Source organism: Zingiber officinale, unplaced genomic scaffold, assembly GCF_018446385.1.
Source record: "Zingiber officinale cultivar Zhangliang unplaced genomic scaffold, Zo_v1.1 ctg192, whole genome shotgun sequence".
Classification (NCBI taxonomy): domain Eukaryota; kingdom Viridiplantae; phylum Streptophyta; class Magnoliopsida; order Zingiberales; family Zingiberaceae; genus Zingiber; species Zingiber officinale.
This window is the reverse complement of record NW_024589877.1, coordinates 106,490-123,950: the sequence shown is the minus strand read 5'-3', so window position 1 is coordinate 123,950 and position 17,461 is coordinate 106,490. Positions and strand designations below refer to the sequence as shown.

At 33.8% G+C, this 17,461-nt stretch overlaps 3 protein-coding genes across 5 annotated transcripts; 1 reads left to right on the top strand and 2 right to left on the bottom strand.

The window, feature by feature from the left end:
- The first annotated feature begins 277 nt into the window (after nucleotides 1-277).
- On the top strand, nucleotides 278-5,623 carry LOC122036678 (ubiquitin-conjugating enzyme E2 32-like). The gene is made up of 6 exons (XM_042596076.1): nucleotides 278-544; nucleotides 830-961; nucleotides 1,067-1,151; nucleotides 4,612-4,775; nucleotides 4,864-5,263; nucleotides 5,366-5,623. The coding sequence occupies exons 1-5, from the start codon at nucleotides 434-436 to the stop codon at nucleotides 5,254-5,256; spliced, it is 885 nt and encodes a 294-aa protein (XP_042452010.1). The 5' UTR covers nucleotides 278-433; the 3' UTR covers nucleotides 5,257-5,263; nucleotides 5,366-5,623.
- Nucleotides 5,624-6,735: 1,112 nt separating this feature from the next.
- LOC122036679 (O-methyltransferase MdmC-like) lies at nucleotides 6,736-11,764 on the bottom strand. 2 transcript variants are annotated; one of them, XR_006127416.1, is made up of 9 exons: nucleotides 11,061-11,764; nucleotides 10,925-10,978; nucleotides 10,129-10,212; nucleotides 9,472-9,597; nucleotides 8,896-8,963; nucleotides 8,244-8,313; nucleotides 7,495-7,582; nucleotides 7,336-7,413; nucleotides 6,736-6,998 (listed from the first exon to the last, which is right to left on the bottom strand). XR_006127416.1 is itself a non-coding variant. In XM_042596077.1 (9 exons), the coding sequence occupies exons 1-9, from the start codon at nucleotides 11,343-11,345 to the stop codon at nucleotides 6,948-6,950; spliced, it is 882 nt and encodes a 293-aa protein (XP_042452011.1). In that variant the 5' UTR covers nucleotides 11,346-11,730; the 3' UTR covers nucleotides 6,736-6,947. The 2 variants fall into 2 exon arrangements, 1 of the variants encoding a protein (XP_042452011.1); XM_042596077.1 differs by having other exon boundaries at nucleotides 7,495-7,560; nucleotides 11,061-11,730.
- Nucleotides 11,765-14,158: 2,394 nt separating this feature from the next.
- LOC122036686 (ganglioside-induced differentiation-associated-protein 2-like) lies at nucleotides 14,159-16,648 on the bottom strand. Of its 2 annotated transcripts, XR_006127422.1 has the most exons (4): nucleotides 16,334-16,648; nucleotides 15,523-15,787; nucleotides 14,349-14,674; nucleotides 14,159-14,251 (listed from the first exon to the last, which is right to left on the bottom strand). XR_006127422.1 is itself a non-coding variant. In XM_042596087.1 (3 exons), exons 1-3 carry the CDS (start codon nucleotides 16,590-16,592, stop codon nucleotides 14,443-14,445), a joined length of 756 nt encoding a protein of 251 aa, XP_042452021.1. In that variant the 5' UTR covers nucleotides 16,593-16,648; the 3' UTR covers nucleotides 14,159-14,442. The 2 variants fall into 2 exon arrangements, 1 of the variants encoding a protein (XP_042452021.1); XM_042596087.1 differs by having other exon boundaries at nucleotides 14,159-14,674.
- Between the last annotated feature and the right edge of the window lie 813 nt (nucleotides 16,649-17,461).

The following is a 17,461-nucleotide window of genomic DNA, read 5'->3' as shown; positions in this document are numbered from 1 at the left end:
AAAGAGAGCAGCAAGAGAGATTTTAATTTGAAAAATTTTTCACACAAAAGTATTTTTAAAAAGGCAGAAGGGGAAAGAGAATAAATGATATTTTTTTTTTTTTTAACAAAATCGAGCTAACAACATTATATCTACACATCACTCATGATCGAACACAAAGCTTTACACAGCATATCAAATTGGTATATATATATATATATAAATTTAAACTTTGGTGAGTAAATTTAGGTTTTGTTATGGTGGCCCTAAACTAGCTAAATGAAAGCTGCAAATGTCCAATAGAACGTCCCCACCTACTTCTTCGGTCTGAGAGCCACGTCTTTCCGCGTGAAACCCACCCCGTCGAATCGGAGACGGAGATCGTCGCTCTGTCGATCCAATCGAAGCGATCCGCTTCCGCACCTCAACGTCGTCGCCTTCCTAACCGGCAGACATGGCTGAGGACCGCTACAACAGGAGGAACCCGGCAGTCAAGCGGATCCTTCAGGAGGTGAAGGAGATGCAGGCTAACCCCTCCGATGATTTCCTGAGCCTTCCCCTTGAGGTAATCAATCCGCTCTCGTATAAAATTTAGAAGATTTTGGTTCGTCGATGGTTAGGTTAGGACTTTGTAATTTGGCTGGATCCTTTCAATTTGTTTAGCCGATCGTGGAATTTACGTGGTAGGACATGTTTGTGAGAAGGCCGTCTTTAGGTAGATTTTTTTTCTCGCTGATTCTGGCGAGAGGACGCTGTGGTGTTGGTTTAGGGTGATTTCGTCTCTGAAGAGCGATCCTGGTTTTTCCAGGAAGGTGTAGTTTTTCATAAGTTCTTTTCTCATGGTTTCCAGGACAACATTTTTGAGTGGCAATTTGCCATTTTAGGGCCTCGGGATACAGAATTTGAGGGAGGCATCTATCACGGGCGGATTCAGTTGCCTGCAGAGTACCCATTCAAACCACCTTCATTCATGTTTCTGACTGTAATAACCTCTTTCCTCTCTAAAATCTTCTAATACATAAAATTGTCATTTTTTTGTTTTAGTAATTTACTTATATAACTCCTTTACCTTTCGATTGTTATCCAGCCAAATGGTCGTTTTGAAACACAGACCAAGATCTGCTTAAGCATCTCCAATTATCATCCTGAACATTGGCAACCATCATGGAGTGGTACATGACACGCTCTTTTCTGATATGTTCTCCTTTTCTCTCCCTTTTACGATATATTCTCCTAAAATATTACAGTAATCTGATGTCACTGATTTTCAACTGACCTCTAAGACAAATAGTTTTTGTTAATTACTTATCAGTGCTGTTATTGTAAAAAAATTTGATTTGTTTCGTCATAATTCATATTGTCAATCTATTTACTGCTTTTGAATCTTGTTTACTTTATTGAATACAGTGTTAAGTAATTTGTGATTGGCTACACATGTTCTTTTTCCAAGAAGTTGAAACTTAATGTTGATCCGTATCAGTTCTTTCTTGGTATTATTTTTCGTCTTCTGTTTTTCCTTCTTAAATCCTTAGACCAATCAGATTCAATGCAGTGAATTCTAGGATTGTTCTTTGTTTTTTTCATCAAGTCTTGACTTGCTTTAAGGATGGAAAGTTCCCCTACCTTTGATCCCAATTGCCTTTTGAAAAACTGACTTTAGTTTGAATGTTTAATCAACCTATAGCTTATATGTGAATTGAAAGTTATACTGAATACACTTGTATATACATCCTCCTATGTTCTTTTGCTCCCATCAGTTAAAGAATTAAGTCCAAAAGGTATGATTGTTTGCAGGTTTATATATTATAATTGCTCTCTTTTATGAATACAGCTTTTGTTTAATCTATCCACTAGTTTGAATTTTCAAGCTTTAGTTAATTTTTTGCACACAAAAAATTCAAAAAATGCACCATCAAATCTACCGTACCTTAGTGCTAAAAACTATATATATATAATGATCCTTTAGTCCACAAAAATTCACCATATCTTACTCCAAGCAAAATCGCTCTATTGTGTTATAGTTTATTGTGCTACATTATAAGCGTCATCATCATCATTATTATAATAGATATAAGAGATGGAGATGCTAGGTGGTAGAATTCTATAGCCAAATATCCCAATGGAAGATGGCTTAGAACAATAAAAACTAGATTGGAAAATCTAGAAAGTCAAAAGAACTTATTGATAAGGCATTGATAAAAGTTCAATCGTGGACAAGTCGCTTAACTTGTACAACTCCAAGCAATTGGGGACACTTAATGTTAGATGAACTATTGGAGAGACAAATGAACAAGTTGATCCTTTAGATATCAATCAATTAAAGATGAAAATGAGGAAGATAAATTTGAGATTTAATGTTGTGAGATATATTCCTAGCTAAACTCATATGAGACAATATATTGAAGTGCATAGAGGACAACAGAGGAAGGAGGTGCTCGATCAGATTCATTTGTGGATTAATGGACATAGAGAACACACTGTTGAATGAAGATAGATGCTGGAGAGGATGCTCGGCTGGTTACATGGGACAAGATGAAGAAACGGTTCTAATACCATATTAGAATTGGAGGGAATACTTCACTCTAACCCTTGGTAGCCCCCGTCCATCTTATATATGTATTAGCACCTATAAGAACAAAATATCTACACATGGGCACTTTTTTGACTCATAACAATTTTTAATTTCAGGATCCTCACACCTACCACTTGAATCAGCCATGGTGGTGGCTCTTGTCATTATTAACATAATCCTTTGACAAGTAATGGCTATTATAAAATAAAGTTATTGATAAATTAGAGCTCAATAAAGAGACATTATTCATGTACACAGAGTGACAAAGACATGGTGATTTTTTCCTGTAGACTAAGGTACAAGTAAACTTGCTGCGAAATTAAGCAATATAATTCCAGAAGAGGTTGCAATTTTATTGAGTATTGTGCTGTTGAAGTTGTCATGCGCACGAGTCCTAATAGTGCAAGGATCCTGTTGGTTTTAGAGAAGTCTCTAATAAAATTCATAACAAAAACTCCTTGCAGAGGCAAGGTGAGGTGGTATTGATGAAGTAAAGGTGAAGTGACTTAAGAATCAACATGGTGTATTGCTTTCGTGATTCTGTGATACGTAAAATAGGAGAGAGCATGTAGAAGTGGGTTGCAGAGTTACTCTTGGCCATAGGATAAGAGGGAACTGGTAGATAGTAAAAGCATGTACTGTTTTATTTTATCAGACTGATTTATTTTTAAATGATTATTTTATTTGCATTCAGATTCATTTTCTAAGCACTAGAAAATAGAAACCTAAATTGGAGACAAGAAACTAGTAGAAATAGTACATCCTTTCTTAGTGGCCTATTGACAGGTATTGCTAAAAGTTCTAAGGATTTAACTATTTGAATTGTTTTTTAACAAGCATCTCTGTTTTCTTCTTCATGCAAGGCAGAGGTTAATTACCTGAGGAAACCGCATGTATACGACCAATCATGTAATAATAATCAATCTAGTGGAGTCTTATTATTATTATTATCCAGGTATTCAGTTTGCAACAGCTCGGCCCCACTCCCCGTACACCAAGTAAATCAGGGAAACGAAGTGGCTCTTGACATGGCATCCAAGTGTCACAAGTTGTTCGAGCGCCACATGCATCTGAAAATGCACTGCATGGATTTCGAACCCTCGTTACTTGGGAGAAACACCCTCCCACTTGCCACCATGTTGTGCCCTGGGGGAAAATGTAATGGAGTCTTAGATTGAAGTAGGAATGCCGCGTTCCTAAATTGAAAGACGATGCCACTCAATAGTAACATGTGACCAAGGTTATAACACAAATGCAGCTAATATCATCCATAAGCAATTTCCCTATAGTCATCAGAGACACATTATCGGCACACCATCTAGGAAATGGGATCCCTTAAGAGTTAAAAAAAGCAAGTGTAACTCTAACATATTTTGATAAGCTAAGCATAATCTACTTTACAAGGAGAATAACTTTAAAAAACTCACTTCAGTAATTACCTTCTCAGGGACAGTAGCCTTAATGATTTGCACTACATAGCTAAAACAAATGCATGAAAAATCTGACTAGATTGAGGGTTCTGATAACTTTTCCTACAAAATGCAAACCAAGATCTTTTTTTATGAGTTTTAGTTTTTTTTTTTTGAAAATATTCTATGTTAGCTTATAATCATGATTAATAAACCATGCAGACTCAAGAGCTTGGCATGTTGTTTACAATTACCCATCAAATTCTAGTCAGGGTGACTTTGAGTAAAATAAAGAGAGACCTCTGGATTTGAAGATACATGTTAGAGGACCATTGAAAATGTAAAACTTAAGTTACACGTGAGGGTTTATAGATTTGGTTCATTTGTCAACTGAAGAATTTGAGACATGCAACCAAATATGATAGTTGAGATCGTGCTTATTATCTTGCATTTGGTAAGCGAGTGAGACTAGGGATCTTAAATTTTTATCCGTAGACCTTAAACTTGGATGGCACTTATGTCAAGTGTGGATGTTAAATTGGTTTAGCCTCTTCATATTCTTCTTTTTTTTTTTAATTAGAATTGAATGAAATATAGGAAGCTGTCTCTGAATGTTTGATTTGGCTAAGCAATATTTCATCTTGTTGACAGTTCGTACAGCTTTAGTAGCCCTAATTGCTTTTATGTCAACCAATCCAAATGGAGCTTTGGGTTCACTAGATTGCAATAAAGAAGTTCGGCGAGAGCTTGCTATTAAGTCCCGTGAAACTGCTCCAACATATGGAAACTCAGAAAGGCAAATGTTGATTGATGAGGTTCATGTTTACCTCTACTTTTCTATATTGCCATTGTATAATTGCTAGATATCTATGACTGATCTTTACCTAATTACTTCCAAATCAGATTCATCAGTACCTGCTGAATAAATCTCCCCCAGTGCCTCAGCTTTTGCCAAACCCAACCACCGAGTCTAGTGATAGTGCAGTGGGAGAAATTGATGCTATTTCAGAGGACCTTCTGAATCAACAAATAGAGGATAGAGTCGTTGAAGCTGAGAATGAGACTGGTGCCGCTGCAGATGCTGGACGCCGAAGTGTCAGCTCAACTACTGAAATGAAGTCAGGGACACCAACAGTCGAGGTCGGTGAGCAGCACCAAAGGCCTAGAGTTCAGCAATTGTTCCAAGATCGCGCTCTCACCTGGGCAGCCATCTGGCTGGCCATTGCTATTCTCATTCTCCTTATGAAGAAGTTTTTGAAGTCTAAAATAGTTGCTGAATCTATCAGTGATTTTTAAATTGGAGGTATTCATTGATTAATTACCTAATGGAGTTTTAAACCTCTGATGATGGGTCCAACAAAGATTTCGAGTCATTAGTTTTTTTAATCCTCGTTTACTTTTTCAGGGACCATGAAGGATGTGATGGGATTTACTAATTTACGGTTATGGAGAAGTACAAAGTTGGACCATAAACATCAAATACTTATTTGTGTATAAACTCGTACGAGATCAACAACATATAGACCTGTTACATTTGTTATGAGAAAGTGATGATGGATTTGGGTAACTGATTAGATCCACCATTTTGTGGGTAGATTATTGTACTATTAAAGTGAACGAAAAATTCACTTTCAATTTAGAGCTGCTTGAGTGATAAAGAAAATCATGAGTAATTTTAGTTGGCCAAATTTATTTTTGGACAGAATCAATCAAAAGAATGCCCCAGATTTTACAAATCATCGACAGCGTCCCTTTTTTCAAAAAAATTAAATGGACATCTCTCTTATGATTTTTATTCTGAAATTACCTCTTCATCCAATCCTTTTTTCAAAAAAATTAAATGGACATCTCTCTTATGATTTTTATTCTGAAATTACCTCTTCATCCAATGTCATTATAGAAGCTATCCAGTAACTTCTACAATATGTAACAGCTTCCGAATAATTTCTACAACGTATAACAGGTAACGGATAGTTTTTAAAACATGTAGTAACTACTTACCTAGTAGTTATTACAACGTATAGAAATTATTCAGTAGCTGTTCCAACTTGTGTAATATGAGTTTCAAGTATATGATTTAGGGTTTAGAATATCTGAATATTATTATATCAAAATAGCTTCTATAATTATTTTAAAATTATTTTAATAAAGTTTAAATAATTTTAACCAAATTGATAAATAATATTTTAATATAATAGTGTTTAGATATCTTAAATCCTAGACTTTAAACTCTAAAGTTATACTAAACACGTAGCAGTTACTTGATAGCTTACACAGGTTGTAGTAGTTACCAAGTAACTTTTACACGTTATATCAACTACTGGATAGCTCATATACGACATAAATTTTTAATCCTAAACTCACCCAAAATACATTGTAGAAGCTACTATATGGTAAAAATCTTAAATCCTAATATCACCCTAAACACATTATAGCAGCTACTAAAGAGTTTCTATATGTTGTAGCAATTACCCGATAATTTCTACACATTATAAAAACTACCCAATAACTTTTACATGTTGTAAAAGCTACATGATAGTTTCTACATTGGCACGGGTGAAAAGGTAATTTTGGGATAAAATAATGAAAGAAACATTCATTTTTTTTTTTTTTTGGAAAAAGAGAGGCGATTAACTGATGTTTCTCTTAATTTGGACCGCCTATTTTTGCCTTTTATTTTTATAATTGAATGATGGCATGAGCCCTGAGTTTCATGAACATGTGAGCGTCAACTTTGTGCAAATGCAACTTTGCGAAGAACTAATTTAGAGAAAATGCGTAAATGTAACTTTGAGCTCAACTAATTTAGAGAGAATTAGAATCATGCAACTAAAGTTGTGCTGAAATTGATCATACTTGATTAATTGGCCGTGCACCATTGATTTGGGTTTTAAATTGGAAGCTTAAAAGCAAACTTCTACGTTGAGCCAAGAGTCCATTTTAATTGCTCTACTTTTTAACTGCCCAAGGGGTAGATTACATCCAAGTTAGACGGTCGCTCTCTTCTGACATATCGTCATGCCATCCCCGATTGGTACCTACACATCCCAAAAGGTTTTACTCACCACGAGAATAAAATTTGAAACAAGCAAAATAAAGCATTTCATGCACGCATGTTTTTCTGATTGAAAAATTCTTTTGATGACAGTTTATTTCATATAATTTAGTTTGACTTCGATTTGTAAGATAATTTATAAATTACAATGAATTAACTTATTATTAGTTTATCCAATAAACAATCAGAAGTTAACTAAATAATAATACCATGTGTTCTTATCCTCAATCCAAAATAGAGCAAACAAAATTATAGTATCATAAAAGGGAATTATAGTAACGCTCAAATGCATGCGATTGAAGGAAAAAAAAAATACTAACCATGCTAGTGCTGATACGCTGATCTTCAAGAAGTTTTCTGTTGAAGTTTCTTATGCTAGTGGTCTTTGGATCGTTAACCTGGGAATGAAAAATGAAAAATGCAAGAATGCAAATCTAACGTATGAAAACCGAGCACGGAATGACACCAGACGCGCTTACCTGAGGGTCAGCGACTTTTCCATGCCAAAGAACATTATCAATGATAATGAGGCCCCCGACCCGCACCTGTAAGGAAGAGAAGCCACCTCTGTATCCATGAATAAAGAGAGAAATTCAAACCGTAGAAAACAAGTAAACCAGTTTTGTGAATCTCTTGATTGGAAGCTAACAGTTGTTAGTCTTTCCTGTGTAAAAGACTATTTTGATAGCAGTTCATGCTTTTTATCGACCATAAAATAATCTCAGATTCCACAGAACAACTTCGCTTCTACAGATCCAATTTTCCTATGCATCTCAAGAAGAATATTGGGGAGAATTTTCAACACATCATAAACTAGTTACATCTGGCAAAGTATCAATTAAAATGGGTGGCTTTCCATTCTCAATTTCAGAGGTCTGACAGACTGTACAGGGGTACAGAATTTAGTATCAATATGACTCAAAACTCAAAGTTTAACTATTTGAAAATGGGATGAACCTAAAGGGCAGACTTGTAAAGCAACAGATCCATCATTCAGAAAATGCAACTTATCTAAATATAGTATGTGCTGCTTTGTGTTGACTAAAAGGCTATAATGATTAATGATTATGGAAGTTTTTCAAGAATGTCCCAGTTGTACTTGGGGATTAATTATAGTTAACCTGCATCAAGATGGATCTGCCAATTCGAGAGTTAAAACAAAAACACACACACGTGTATATATTGTATTCTTTAACCTATCATTGCCTGCAATCAGTAAGGGCATTACCAATCGCAATAGAAGCTCAAAATATTCGTTGTACATCCGCTTCTCAGCATCCACAAATGCAAAGTCAAAACTACAAGGACAAACAAATGAACTCAAGAAAGACTCTTCGCAAAAGTAAAATAGGAAAATTTGTATACTTTATGTGCTTAGAAAGGAAAATGTTCATGAAAAGTTGGTTCTACAATAAGGAATCCCAAAGTAAATGGCTTGTCCTCAAGTATTTCCATTTTTGTTGAATGATGCAATGGCTAAATATAATACATTAATGTACCAAAATATATTTTAGGTGCATATGACAAGTGTAAGTGATGTTCAGGATGAATATTAACGCGTCAAAGTTTATTTATTTATGATAGTGTAAGCGATATTCAAATCATTTTCTTCAAAGAAAATGGATCAGAACATAAATAATGTTAGTGTCAAAGCATCTCAGAAAATTGCATTTGCTTAGAAAAGAATTTAATTACCAACTTGAAGATTTGGACAAGCAATTGTTAGTTTTTAACATCCATTATTATTATTTACTAAATAAAACTAATGCAAAAGACTGAATTTATCTTTGTAAGGCAAAAGGTAGTGCTAGATCCATTTACAGACAGAAAGCAGGGTAAGCCATATTATGCTTATCAAACCTGTTTTACTTAAACTTTACCTGGATGATTCACCATGTTGGATCAAGGATTTTAATGAGTCCACAGCCAGGCCATGTTTTATATCCACCTAACAATTATGACCCGTCAAAGACAAATTAGAATGGTAGAATTTTAGTTTTGCATACGTGCAAAATAAATATTTGATTAGATCTCTAACATATCAACCTCCACTTAGATCGAACCAAAAGTGGTTTGCTAGGCATTTTCGATCCAAAATTCACCCATTTCTTCTGAGCTAAAGCTACCTAGACCAAACTACTCAGACATCAATCAAACTCCCAGCAGCTCCCTTTAAGAGCATGGTTGCATTTTCCAACATATTAGGGGAGTAATTTTTTTTTAACAAAAAAATACATGTAAGAAGAAGATACCAGTAAAAGGGGTGACAATGACCAAAAGAATGAACTTCCTGGATGAGTACTATCATAAAATTGCAACAACAATTATAATAGAGAAGCCAACATAAGAGTGTTATTTGGATCATATTCATCTGAGCATGTAGTAGCAGATAAACAACATACTGAGGCACTAGATATTAGCTAGCAATGTAGGTAAATTAAACACATGGTATAAACCTTGTGAGCAACTCCAGCTCGTGTATAATACTTCTTTGCGATTTCAAGGCATCTCTCATCTCTTTCACATGCAACTAATCGGCCAGTCTCAGGTAAAACCATTGCAATAGCTAAAGAAGAGTAACCCTGAGATAAAGAGCAGAAATTTTTAGCTCAGAATTATCCTTAATTATATAGCATTCTTTAAATAGAATGGTTAACAAACAAAAAATAGCTGCATCTATATTTAGCACATCTGCAAGGAAATTAGCTCATCTACTAGTCCTAATGATATAGGTTGATCAATAAACTGCAGCATAATATAATGTCCACATTTTTAACATAATAAGTCCAAAGTTTACCACTCAGTGTTATATTGGTCAATCCTTCAATATCACTTAGTGAAAGCAAATTCTAATCAAGACAGCAGCAAATGAGGAATTAAGCCCAACTGTATAGGCTGGAGAAAATTATTGTTATCTACCATTAAGCTTTATATAGAATGACGAGTGATGATAAGGTTATTTAGCTAATTTCAAGTAATTTCAATGCTAGAAAGCAAGCAATTAAAGAACAAATTCATGATCATGCAATTGCAATAACTGAAGAGAAAATACATGATGAAGGCAGAAGAAAAATAAGTGAATCCAAACAAAGATGTATTTAAAGAAATCATACTGTATAAACACCGACTTCAATACATCTTTGTGCTCCAATAATTTGTGCAAGCATCACTAGTAGTTGGGCTTGATCAGGAGATACCTATACGAAAAAGTTATTTATTCACGACCAGGGTTCACAAGCTTAAACACTAAATAAAATACATATATCTTGTGTTTGATCCAGAGCTGAGATGCATAATAAAAAAACTCTGGCATAATATTCATGTAGAATACAAGAGCTAAGACTGACACTCAAGGAAATATGGAGTTTGTGTATGGTTTATATAAGTAAAATTTACTACTGCTGATTTTTGTTATCTTTCTATTCAAGGGGATTGTTTAACTAAGTTGTGGCTGTGACGAAAGGCACCTTCAATGATCACAATGAAATGAGTCACTTTAATGGGAAAATCTGACCAAACAAAAGTGTGTGTGTGTGTGTATATATAGCATATTTCTTGAATGAACCTAAGAGAAAATCTGACCAAAACATATAATTTCATAATCTCTTTTATTGTTGAACCACTATGATCCATTCCCAATTTAACATTATTTGTTATAAATGTTTTATCATCCTAAGTTTTCTCCAATATGTAATTTCTTTATATGGTCATTTCCATATAGGACTAATCTGTCATCATCAATCATATTAAACACACCACAATTCTGCTACAAATTCTCACACAAAACAAGAAATTGTAGGACAGAGGTACAAAAAGGATCTCAAGTTGCATATCAAATGAATACATCCGAGACAGCATGTATTCTATTTCTACAACATGAGGCAAAAACAACGAAACAAGCAGTAATACCTGCATCTGGCTTCCTGGCATAGTCGATGTTTCTTCCCGCAGTTTACGAAGAATCTCAACGCATCAAATCAAAATTAATTAAACCAGATTCCACCCGAAGAAACGATGGGAAAAAATAGCGAGACGTGAGCATTACCGGATGTTCGCGGACATTGGATAAGACATAATCGTATAGATGAGGCGTGAGGTTGATGACCTGCTTTCCCCCGTAGCTGTCGTCCTCGGAGGTCACCACGGATGGCTCGGCGCTGGTAGCGAGTCTCCTTGCGTGATTTGGCAGCAAATGCAGGATTGGCAGCGAGAGAAGTCTCCTCGAGTTCGCATGGGAACGAAGGTGGGAAAAAGAGCGGAGGGAGAGAAGGGGCCTTGATGGGAGAAGAGAGCTCAGCAGGGCACAGAGTGCAAGCGGATGGGCGGCCATGTCCACTGAACCGGTGTGCGGCTCGAAAGTCGAAACACAAGTCGAAGTAAATACTAAAAATGACTACTTCCGATGCATAAAGATATAAGTATATAACAAAACATATATGAAGAGGTGTCAAGCCGCGCCGTCCATGGACGATGGCATTCGCAACTCGCTGAGAAATTAAGACGTCCGGATCAATTTTGAGTACTTTGATATATCGGTGTCCTGATTCACTTTCGGACGTCTGTATTAATTTTAACACCCGATTTATACAGGAATATCTTAGCAGTACGATCAATTTATATTCTACAAGTTATGATGGGAAGAAAATGAGATTTTATCGACCTCTCTTTTTAATCTTGAAGAGGAACAATTGAGATTAAAGATAATTAACTCGTTGTGACCTTCGGATATGATTATACTCAATTTAAAGTCTAGATGAGATAGAATTAACTAACTGGACTATCAAACCTTTAGATTTGATCTTTTAAATTCTTGTTTTAAATTTTCAAGATTAATTTTTTTTTCTAAAAATTAGTTTAGATTTTATTCTTTGTTTCAAAAAAAATCTTTTACTTTAATAAATAAATTATTTTCATTTAAATTTAGAAGCCGCTTCTCTTTATTTGTAAATTATCTTTCTATTTCTTTCTCTGCAAACTTCTAATTCGAACGTCACACCTAGAGTTACTTCCCCTGCATCAGTTGATATCAGAGCCTTAGATCCATGGACAATTAGCTCATGATCGTGATAGGCAGGTTCCGACTGAGGAAGCCTTTCACCTTACTTCACTTATCAAGATTTTCCAACTGCCTAGCTTCATTCACTAGGTCTTTCACCTGGCTCCACTCACTAGGATTTTCCATCTGTCTAACCTCCAGTTAAGACTTTCCCAGTCAAGTATCCAGTCAACCTTTGACATACTTGACTCTTTTTTATATCTAACTGGTCAACCTTGACCAAAGGAGAATTGCACCAGTAATCTCCGTGTATTGTCGAACATTGAAACCTAAACATCTAGACTCAGGCTTGAGCCAACTCAAGCCTAGTCAACTTGGTCAACCTTGACCTAGGAGATATTGCACCAACAATCTCTCCCTTTTTGATATTTGACAATACCTTTAAGTTAAGTAAATCTCATAACCTCAACTTTCTTTCATGCCAAAGTATGAATGAGGGTTTCCTTCAGTATCCCCCTTTCCTGGAGGACAAACTCTCTCTTTAGGTAATGAAGACCTAACTTAAAACCTACACCGAGCGTCCGAGCGGGATAAAGTTTTATCCCTCGTCCATTGTATAGTTGTTTGCAAAAGAATGAGATTTGCCATGCTGTGGCACCCGGAGAGGTTCGGGGCGCTCGAATCGTGTCACGTCAGTAAAGGGTCAATTTCGACCCGTGATTTATAAATAGAGTTTTGATTTTCTCCTTTTATAATAACACACTTTGTACTTCAAATTCCTTTCCGTCCTTCATTTTCGTGTACGAGGCTTCTCCGCCTCCGACGTTTTATTTGAGAAGGAGATATTCTTACTGAGCTGACTTCCCTTGGAGTAACAATCCCCTGATTGTAAACCAAGTAAAACTTTACGTGTCTCATACTTATATACTTTGATTAAGTGTGTAATTATGTTAAGCTCGATTATTTGATAAAGATATTTACTGTTTTATTTTGTACAGTACAATTCACACATTTGTCGTTGAATAAGACCTCTATATAATTACTCTCTCTCTCTCTCTCTTTATATATATATATATATATATATATATATATATATATATATATATATATATATATATATATATATATATATATATATACTCTTTATGTCGAACCGTCCAACAAGACCCATTTGCACTTGCCAAATTTAGTTGGTGGTTGATTTGTGAAGCCTAGCCGTTTACCAAATCAGATCACAAGAATGGGATACCTAGTAAAAAAAATCAATGGAATAAATAAAATAAAAAAAATTAATCATAAATTAATTTCCCTTTATACGTTTATTTTATTCAAACAAATTAAAAGGCAAAATAATCAAATATTTATAATATAAATATAATATAAATATATGAATACAAATTTATAATCAATAATAATCATGACTAACCATCGTGCATCTATATTTATAATATAATATATGAATACATATAAATTAATATTTAGACCTATAAATTAAATCATAGTATTAAACTATTATAATAAACTCTTCTCATAAAAAATAAATTTACTTTTTTATATTAAATATTAAACTAATAAGATAGATATTATATTTAATCTTAGTTAAAAGAACAAGAAAAGTATATATTCTAATGCTATATATTCATTAAAAAAAATTTCACTCACACTATTACCAATCCTAACATGAGATCATGCATATTTTTTATATAAAAGATAATAAAAAAATTACTAATAAATGTTAAAATTATATTCAATGTGAAAAGAAAAAATAATATTAACATAATTTAATTTTAAATTTTACTAAAATTAGTTATTAAAGGTCCGATTATAATTAAATTACTGAATTCAGTTTTCACTAAAATAATTGAAGAATCTAAAAGAAAACCATAGAGATTTAATCAAAATAGTCTATAAAATTTATTGTGAAATTCAAATAATTCATTATCATATAGGAAAACCATTAATAATCGATATTGAGAATGGTAAAATTATTATTAATATTGAGATTTTATTAATATCAATGAAATGTATCAATAAATCATATCCATACTTTTCTAAATATCAATTAGAATATTAAATATTTTTAAGGAAATCACTTTTGATTAAAACATGACCATCGTAATATTCAACCACTAAAATTTTGCGTTACCTTTGCTCGAAAATGAAAAGTATTATTCCTTTCATTTCAATTATGTCACCAACAGTTCAACAGCAACACTATGCGAATACCTCTCCATCTACAGCTGGTTTATGGTAATAGACTGGTTATCTTGAAAGCCAATGATAGTGAATGGTGGTTTTCACATAATAAAATGATTTAGATGAGCAATATTGACTTACAAGATTAATAGGAACTGCCAAGGGTATCCCATGAAACAACCTACTGTGACATTCGAGGAATAGTCGACCACTAAGTACACTTCCAGCAAAAGCATCACATGTAGGACCTGGAATCCCATGTATCTCCGTGCCTTCCAAGTGACAACCCCATAGCTGGTACTTCCGTTAAGTGAAGAGGATCGGGCTCTATTCCGTAGTCAGTTAAAGGCCTATGTTCGAGAACATTATCATGCTCTTGCACAAACTCTGGAATCTCCAATTGCCCTTTCTTAATATCATCCCATAAATACTGCAACCGGCTGACGTATTTGATTTTCCAGTACAATCTATAAAGCATTAGAAGCAGATCATTAGCATATGGAAAAAGCTTAAGCAATCCAGGACAAAACCAAGAGACAAGACTTCTATCGGTTTGATTTTAGCCTGCAGAAATAATCAAGTGCTAAGCCACAGAAGAAACAAGCCAAGGATATTATATTGTAATTCTTCTAGAAGGAAGATTCCAAAGTTACATTTTAGGATATACTAGATTTCGAGCAATGAAGGCATCAGTTTGTGCTCCAATATCAAAGTGAAAGAACCATTGCAAATTGATGGCAGGTCAAGCTTTCACTTGGCCCAATTGTAGCTGAACTTGAGGCATTACATATCCGAAAACTGAAACAAAACAACATCCGGTAGCTGTTTGGCAATTCCTAATTCTGAATTGAACTGCAGTAGGGAATGTAAATCTGGAATGTCTTAGCTAATCAAAAATTGGAACCTTATTCACAACTAGTGACAATCTTGTTGTTTTGAGTGCACATCACTAAATTTTTAAATTCAATAGCTCCAAGTCTACCTAACTGTGTATGACAAATATGATAACCTGTACCAGGGAAGAATTTATACGGTGCACCTATGCCTTAAGTAGTGCCTTTCTATAATCTAAATGCCAAACTGAGCGAGAAATTTGGTCTTCCAAGTCCAACACTATTACAACATTTACCAATGAGCTATTTATTTGTCCTTGAGAAGTATGAATTAGGAAGATAAATGCTGGAGTTAATTTCTAAACATCAAGAAACAAGCAAGAGAGGGATGCCATTCAAGGAAGATCACACATTATAACTAACTACTAGTTTGTATGGAATATTCGTCTTTGTAAATTGGAAATAATGTATCATGCAGTTACCCTCCACTTAGGAAGTAGCGTCCGAGTGTGGCTAAAACAAGTCTGGAACGCAGTCCTGGGTGCAAGAAATACACAACTTGTAGCCTATCCTTGAAATCTAATGGAAGTTCTTCATAAATCCACCGCAGGATGGATATTCCAGGATTGTTATCTTCTGAATGCACAGTGCTGTGCATGTATACTATACAGAATGGTTCTTCCGTTAGTTCTGTGATGAACTTGTGAAACACATATCTCTTCAAACGTTCCCCATCTATAACTGCAGCTGCAAATACAAATTTTACCCTTTTAAACTTAAAAATATCATATCTGCAATCGTAATATCTAAAATATTGTATAATCCCTTTTAAATCTATAAACCCTGAATATATATCATCAGTATTCCATTTTTTCGATTCAAAGAAAATTCATAGTGTTGAAAAAAAAATATAAACTTGATAACGAAAATCATTAGTTAATATTTGATGAGAGATAGATTCATCAACAATATGTGTGCGTGTGTGTGTAAACACGAAATATTGATAAGTGTTTCAATCCAAAGACAAATCATAGAGTGTGCGAAATAGAATGACAATATTGAAATTAGAATCAATAAGTTACTATTTGAAGGAGATATAAACTGAGCATTCATCAATGAAATATGCAAGATAAATTTGATGTCACAAATTTATTAAGAAAATATATAAAATGGTACTACGCAGAAATTTCAAGATTTTTCGAATCAGGTAAAAAATGAATAACCCTAGCTAGCATATAACAAAGTGAGATCCTACGACTTCGAAAGAAATAGGTTTAAGCCGCGTGCACGAACCAGGGAAATATTTTCCTACAATCCTGAGGATTCGGTTGCCGGCCTTGTCGGATCCTTGGAGACGGAAAACCTGAAGAGCCTCTAGATCCGAGAAATCTTCGTCGGAGGAAAGATAGGCGAGACAGTCATGCCACGCCACCACGTCTTCGTCCGTCGCCGCCGCCTGGCGATCCGTCGGCGAGAGTAAGGAGCGGGCGTCCAAGCCGAGGTCCGACGCCAGCACCACCACCGAAAAGTCTTCGCCGGAACTTCCAGCCATTCCCTCGACTCCTACTTGGCTTTTCTGATTTTCTTACGCTTTTTTTCGACTTCCAATAAAAAGATTCGGTCAACAAAACAGACTTACATAAAATAATGGAAAATTTAAATAAAAAAGCTCTTTTTAAAATTAATATTAGATAAGAAAACATATAGCTATAAAATTGTTTAAAATTAATTCAACTTAGTTAAAATAAATTAAATGTTATTAAAAAAATAAATTGAAATTATAATAATTACAATTTAAAATAGTTTTTTATTCAAAAATAATTATAACAGTTTGTTTAAAAGTTTTTTTTTATATTCTAATAATTTTAGTCAACATTTTATATTTATGTCGATCAAAATTATTGTTGTATAATTAAAATAAAAAATGATAAAATGCTCTTTTATTTTTATAAATAGGACTCTTTTTTTGAATAGGAGTCCTTTTTAATTTTTTTACAAATAAATTTAATTGATATAAATTTTTTAGAAGGTAAATCAAATCAAATTTAAAATAAAATAAAATAAAATTTTAAATTTAATTTCATCTTGATTCAGATTGAATTAATACATCCAATAAATATATTTTAAGGATTTTATTGTTAACTATTAAGAATAGAAAATTGTTAATAGAACACACTTTCGAAAATGGTACACCTTTCAAGATTAACATTTACGAAATGAAATTATTTATTTCAATTAAGTTGAGCTTAAATTGATGATTATATGTAGGGGTGAGCATTCGGTTAATTTGATATTAATTTTATATAAATTTTTTTATTGTTATTTTAAACAAATTTAGTTAATTCGGTGTTAATTGAAATAACTAATTCGGTTAATTTAATTTTAGTAAAATTTTAACTTGATTCGAATAGCTAGTTTTTA